The 7382-nt window shown below is 37.0% G+C and overlaps 1 protein-coding gene across 1 annotated transcript; it reads left to right on the top strand.

The window, feature by feature from the left end:
* Positions 1-396: 396 nt before the first annotated feature.
* LOC4348546 (serine/threonine-protein kinase RIPK) lies at positions 397-6577 on the top strand. Its single transcript, XM_015757339.3, has 5 exons — positions 397-997; positions 3237-3372; positions 5302-5438; positions 5831-5954; positions 6119-6577. The coding sequence occupies exons 1-5, from the start codon at positions 584-586 to the stop codon at positions 6475-6477; spliced, it is 1170 nt and encodes a 389-aa protein (XP_015612825.1). The 5' UTR covers positions 397-583; the 3' UTR covers positions 6478-6577.
* The last annotated feature ends 805 nt before the right edge of the window (positions 6578-7382 follow it).

Below are 7382 nucleotides of genomic sequence, written 5' to 3'. Positions count from 1 at the left end.
ATGAGGTTTTGACCAAAAACCAAGGAGTATAATGTATAGTTATCCAAAAATATTTTTATCCATTGTTGAAGACAGTTGTGGGCTATGCTAGCTGGGTCTACAGCTTCACCTGTGGGCTAGATCAAAGAGAGGTAGCGGGCTGGGTTAGGACTGAAATGGAACGAATAAATGAGCTTTTGGTCTAAAGCAAATAGTATAATGTATACGATCCAAAAATATTTTTACCTGTTGCAACGCACGGGTATTTTTTTTAAGTATCTAATAAAATAAATAAAACACTATCTCGGCATCGGAAAACTAAGCCCAGGTATCGATCTTCCATGAGTCAAAAGGCCACCTTACCTCCCTAGCTAGGTACTATACTAGTCTACCCTTCTCAACCAAACCAAACTTAACCAAACCTCCCTCGATAGACCATGACAACAACCACTCCTACAAACAAAACCCACCCCACCCACAAATTAAACACACCACCCTCAATATATATCATCATCATCATCCCCCAATTCCCAACACCGCGACGTGCTTCCTATAAATTAACTCCCCCCGATCCTCCTCCCAACCATTCCACACCTTGGCAATCATGGGGAAGAAGACGACGACGTCGTCGTCGCCGTCGTGGAGCTCGCTGTTCGGGCTCGGCTGCTTCACCTCCTCCCACAGCGACGGCGGCTCGGCGGCGGCCAAGAACCCGGGGACGCCGCTGCCGGCGCGGCCGTCGTCGTGCAACAGCAACGACGGGGTGGCGGCGGCGGTGATGCCGTCGCCGGAGGACCTGTCGCAGTCGCTGGCGGGGAGCGGGGTGGAGGCGTTCACGGTGGAGGAGCTGAGGAGGGCGACGCGGGACTTCTCGGTGAGCAACTTCGTGGGCGAGGGGGGGTTCGGGCCGGTGTACAAGGGGTACGTCGACGAGCGGCTCAAGCCCGGCGTGCGCGCGCAGGCCGTCGCCGTCAAGCTGCTCGACCTCGAGGGCTCCCAGGGCCACAAGGAATGGCTGGTAATTAGTTTAACTCCTCCTCTCTCACTAATTAATCTCATTTCTCATCCAGTTATTAATTACCCGGTGATTAATTGATTAATTAACGGCGAATTAGTTAGATTGATTGATTACTATACGGCCATTCTCAATCCAATGATGGATGGTATCCATAATATTAAATAAGCTGCCACCTAAAATAAAAAATAATGTAACAAGTGAATAAATGAGAAAAGAGAAAAAAACCAAGACATCATGTGAGATAAGTAGCATTAAATTTAAGTATGGAAAAGTGATGTTTACATTAAAAGAGTAGTGTCTAGTACTAGTTTCTTAATGATGTGGAGCTTATGAAAACTATATCTACTGTCTTAGGTGGGGACTGACCTACTAATCAAAGCCTCACTGAGATTATCTTATCAATGCAATTAATTAAGTCTTCTTGTGAGAAATGAAGTATAAAGTTTCACTGAGAGAGATTATCTCATCAAAGTAATGATCAAGTCTTTTGTTACTATAAATGAAGTAAATTAAGCAAGTCTCACTGAGACTATCTCATCATATGTATAGTACTAATTAAGATCACTGAGATTATCAGTACGATTTCAAGTCAAGTAATTAATTAATTAGTAGTCATAGTATTGTAGTTAATTGTCCCTAGAACTAAGATTAGAACTCCCTAATTACTGATCAGTGGGTGTTGTTCTTGAGGACGTGCTTCTATTTGCACTAATTTTAAAGCAAATTTTAGTTGACGGTGAGAGCAAAGAATGACTAAAGAGTGAGATAATGGCTGACGCACAACAAAATGAAATTCAATCGATTAGTATGTATATTTTATCTGTGACTGATTGTTAGGTAAATATTTTCATATCATTTCCATATTGTGTGCAAAGTCAATACGGAATTCTATGGTTGGAAGGACAATTTTGTGGGAATTGCACCTTTTTCTACAAAATTTCTTAATTTGGAAATTGTCCACTCTACACATGTCGTTTAATTTGCCTTTGAACGCATGACTTGGTAACGATAGTTTACTAATCAACACGCAGTATTTGAGTTAGCATATATAGCCCCATTACTATAGTTAGTCGTTAATGTTTCACCGAAATTAATAGGGGTAACGTTTGTGATAATTAGTTGGGACTAATTATCAAGCTGTGTTAAGCCCGTGCATACCGTACAGTATGACACTTCCGTTTCTTTCGTAAACCGGATTTCAAGGGCCATGATGTTGACTGTGCTATTAACCCTGACTTCATATTTAAGCATATTTTAATTTAACTTCGGGAAACTGCATTAATTGAAAAGAAAAGGCCAAACTGCAAAAGTCCAAATTAAGCAGTAGTCAATCTCTTTTCATATTATTGAAGGCCAGTTTATCTAGCATGCATTTACTGGCTCCAGTCAAAACAGAAAAAAGAAATACGAGAAAATAATGATATTTTGGATAGCGACACTGTCGAATACACTAGTTTGATTATTGATAACTAGTAAATTTGTTTAGCAAAGTTATAATATCATGAAACTAATTTAATTTGAAGATAAATCTAGCTATATACCATTTCTTAAAATTAAGTTGAACCAAAATATTCAAATATAAGTTGTTGGTCGAAAGTTTAAATGTGTTAACTACGTACGTACGTACGTTATGAAACTTCACACTCATGGGAGGGAATATATATGATTTAGTGCAATGATTTTATTTTGTCTTTAAAGAAGTCGTTTGTATATTTTTAACAAGGTTCCCTTTTAAGAAAACACATAATAGAATTAATTCGTCTTGAACTTTTATAGACGATGATTTCGATCAGTTCAGTACAAATTGAGCACACACACAAACAGTTGCAACGTCCATTTTAGTACTTCATTTGACAACAAACAAGATCGGATCACACATAAGAATCCTGTCAATGCTGTGGTAAATCCTACTCCAAAGCAAATTGAATAATTATTAGTGCATGCCAGCTACTTAGTTAGCTGTGATCCCTTCAGAAAGTCGCCACGTCTTCCTCTCATGATCATTAGTTCATACTTAATCTCCTATTAAAATCCTTTAGTACCCGGAGGCAAGGATAATGTCGATCAGCCACCTAACTAACTATATATACTGCAATATGCTATTTGTTTGGTCAAACAATTAGTATTTTTAAGAGTGGTTACAGGTTTTGGTCAAATTCTGACATAACTTAATTATACTGATGGAATATGGGCATGTGTTGAACTAATTAATGGATTATATTATGTAAAATTTGGGCAGGCTGAAGTCATATTTCTTGGGCAATTGAGACATCATCACCTCGTCAAGCTGATCGGATACTGCTACGAGGATGAGCACAGACTTCTCGTCTACGAGTTCATGGCTAGGGGCAGCTTGGAGAAGCACCTCTTCAAAAGTACGGCAAATTCCATCTTATGCTTCCTTTTTTTCTTTCAACCAAAATCCCAGAAATAAACAAAGAAATTTTAATTCAAGACATCTTTTAGGCATTTAATTGTTTAAACCAAAATTAAGCATTCTATTATTTCATCTTCAGCTTATTATCAACCACGTCACAAGTTTAAATTTTAAAACTTAATTTTAGAATTGATTTACTATTTTTTATCCTATTTTATTTTTCAGTATTGATTTTAAGTCGCTAAGAACATATATAAAAGTTATCCCTCCAAATCATTTGTTATCACTAATAAACGTTACGACTTATAACAAAATGATGGCACACTTATAAATAGCCACATTCAACATCCCTCTCTATTAACTACCCAACCACATCTCTAATGAGAGGGCATGATATTATTCTTTTAAATATTTTTTATTGTTCTGATAAATATGAACTGGTTAATGGAACTACGAAAAATTAGTATGAGAGAGCATACAACACAGTACAAAAGAAATTGTAGATTTGTTTTACAGGAATGATGAATCAAACTTTTTCTACTTTAGCATAAAAATATTTGTGTATATACATATTGGATGAACTCCCAAGGTATACCAGATCATAATCAAACCGTAGGTAATTAGCTCTTCATTTGCCAGTACATATAGTTGAAGTAAGCAAATGATTACAAGTCATCCAAGTTTTAGATTGTGTTAATTTGGCCATTTCCATTTCCAATTAGAAATTTATATGTACTGGCGAATTTCTGTTGAAGTAATCATTTCTGTTTGAAGTATTGTTAATTTGACCATTCCCGTTTACATTGTGCTTAGAAGTATTCCAACTTAGACCCTCAAAATAACACCCCAACTCCAGCCGTGCATGCAACTTATTAATCAAGAGAAGTCATCCTTTTGCATTATTCCACCACACTGTGGCTCCAATTTTTCCATGGTTCATACTGCTTTTGAGAGGGTTTTACACATGTTAGTGTCAAATCTGTTACATGTTTACATCAACGTTCTCACGAGCATGTACACATGGTAAAATAATATCATGTCCTCGTTTATGTGATGCAAGCATGACACAATTTAATTTCTTAATTTCTTATCGTTTAATTTGGTGTGTGGCCTAAAATTCGTTTTGGTCATCAGCTCAAATTAAAGTGACAACACACATTCCCATTGTTAGTTGATAAAGGGATCGAATTGAAGCGTGGAAAAATAAGCATAAATTTCTAATTGCTTTGATAGTTTATCAAATTGGAGAATCCAAGTAGGCCACAATGATTACAAGTCATGTAATTTGGATAAGGCACTTATATAGGCCACACAAGTCAAAAGTAGCCAATCATGCATGTGACAACAAACAAAATGTTAATCTCATCATAAAAGATAAAAAAAGTGCAGATAGGGAAAGCAAAATGCTGGTGTGGAGTGATGGCTTTATGGGTGTATAACTCCATCTACCAGAGTTTAAATTTCGATAACAATAATAGTATAAACGAATTTACTCTTGGTCTTTATCTCTTGACCATGTGTTAAGAGCTGCATTCATATAGGTGCTTTTGTGTGCTTGTGTATTTTCTACATAATAAAAGAAATAGTGCATCATCTGCATTACCATGGAAGCCTATATATATCATTCTAATGTGGTAATCAATGTTGTCAACTTCACAAGATAGAATGGAAGACAATTCATGCTCTCAGTTATTTCTGGTAGCTAGCAATTAATCTTCTTTAATGTTGGTATCAAGACAACAAAAAATATTCAAAGCTTGCATTGAATTAATTTCAGTGGAGATGCACATACTTACTACTTAATTGGCTGCTCCTAACAATTTGCATTGCCGCCTTTTGCTTTCATCATCTGATTTGTCGATGGGTCATAATTAGTTGTAGATGAAATAATGCATGAACTGATCGATTGTGCAAATTGAAACTGCAGAGTACTCTGCGTCGCTGCCGTGGTCAACACGCTTGAAGATCGCCATTGGAGCGGCCAGAGGTTTGGCCTTCCTCCATGAAGCTGCCAAGCCCGTCATCTATCGCGACTTCAAGACCTCCAACATCCTACTCAACTCGGTATACATATCTATCTATATGAGCTTATTTATACATTGGTTTTTATCCAACATCCTTTTAATATTTCAAAATAGTACTTATATATATTGTTTTTATCTATCTTATTTCATCCATAAAAACAAGTTTATCATGCAAAAATACCAATAAGGATGCATTGTTCTAAAGAAAACCTTATAACTAATTTGTTCTAAGCAATATATATCCGTAGCAGAGGATGTGTATTAAGCTAGTAACAAATTGTCTTTATCTGTATATATGAATTATAAATGAGTGGAGCACACATTAAAACGCTGCAATTTATCAAATGGAAAGGAAATATTGGAGAGCTTCTCCCATCCTGGTAGCTGTTGTCATATGACATTTTGTGACTGACATTGTTTAATTATTGGTAGGACTACGAAGCAAAACTTTCGGATTTCGGACTGGCCAAAGATGGGCCTCAAGAAGACGAGACACATGTCTCCACTAGAGTGATGGGCACACAGGGCTATGCCGCACCAGAATACATCATGACTGGTACTAAAATTGTCACACATATAGTCTACCTAGCTAGCTAGTTTTGTAAACGAGTAGTGGCGAAGTTTAACATAATATACCTTTCATGTACCCTAAAGAAATAAAAATATATACCTTTCATGTTTCAACTAATTGGCTATTAATATTACTTCATGTTATTGCAGGTCATCTAACGACAAAGAGCGATGTGTATAGCTATGGTGTGGTGCTGCTGGAGCTACTAACCGGACGGAAAGCCGTGGATAAGAAGAGACCGCCGCGAGAGCAAAACCTAGTGGAATGGGCTCGGCCATGCCTACATGACTCTCGCCGGCTCAACCGTGTCATCGACAAAAGCTTGAACGGGCAGTACTCGACTCGAGCCGTACAAAAGGCTGCGGCCATAGCGTATCAGTGCTTGAGTGTTAGCCCTAAGTCTCGACCCCGGATGTCAGCGGTTGTGGAGGCCCTGGAACCACTTCTGGCCATGGATGATGGCATTGTAGAGCCATTTGTGTACATGGCACCACCCGAGAGTAAATAAATGAATCAATAATTTGTGTGGAGCATATGTACAAACATGCCATTCTCCAATCCTTGCAATCAATTTAAAATATAGAAAATTCTCCATTTGCATTTAGAAATTTCAGCATATCCCTGTATGCCTCTGAGTTTTTCTTAAGAGTAAATTATATTGGTGATACACAAACTTGTTAGGTGGGTTTAATTTAGTACATAAACTTATAAAATACTTGTTTTGGTGCACGGACTTGTCTAATTCCTGTTTCACACCTTATGCATGTTTAGCACCTTTAGGCATGATTTTTTTATATATTACACCAACTTATGCCAAGTTCGGCTAATTTTAATGAAACTTTCTGTTGATACTATTGTCTACTTAAATTGCCAAACTTTATACTCAAAAGCTTTCTTAAAAAAACTTTACGCGGGCAAACTTTATGCCCAAAATCAAACTTTTTATTGATAAACTTTACGCACATATAAACTTTACAAATCTAAATAAACATTCGGTGTAAGTATTGTATACATAGAAATTGAAATATAGGGTATAGAAACTCTATACATATAAATTTTTTATATAGAAAATTTATACATAGAAACATTCAAAACTAAAAAAGCAAACTTTTTACTGATTAACTTAATACACAAAATCGGACTAAATTTTCTACTTGAAACATTTCTCTGACCATTAAATAATAAATAGATGAAATACTAATAGAAGTTCGGCTTAGAAAAATCAAAATTAGAAGTCATCTGTCCTACTCACATCTAGCGATCTAGCACTTATGAATTAGTCACATATGCAATTTTGACCAGATACATGTGTGTATCGTACATACAAAGTCGCATTGAAGTAGGAGGATGCGCATGTTAGCGAGGAGCTGTGGACGCGAATGTTCGCACAAGACTTACCGGCCATGCTAGCCT

This window comes from Oryza sativa, chromosome 10 (assembly GCF_034140825.1).
Source record: "Oryza sativa Japonica Group chromosome 10, ASM3414082v1".
NCBI classification, from domain to species: Eukaryota; Viridiplantae; Streptophyta; class Magnoliopsida; order Poales; family Poaceae; genus Oryza; species Oryza sativa.
This window is presented reverse-complemented; position numbering and strand designations above follow the sequence as displayed.

Excerpts from the sequence above, each read along its gene's own strand:
- LOC4348546 (XM_015757339.3), top strand. The coding sequence starts at position 584 with ATGGGGAAGAAGACGACGACGTCGTCGTCGCCGTCGTGGAGCTCGCTG. Across the intron at positions 998-3,236 it reads AGGGCCACAAGGAATGGCTG|GCTGAAGTCATATTTCTTGG; the intron begins GTAATTAGTTTA and ends AAATTTGGGCAG. Across the intron at positions 3,373-5,301 it reads GGAGAAGCACCTCTTCAAAA|AGTACTCTGCGTCGCTGCCG; the intron begins GTACGGCAAATT and ends TTGAAACTGCAG.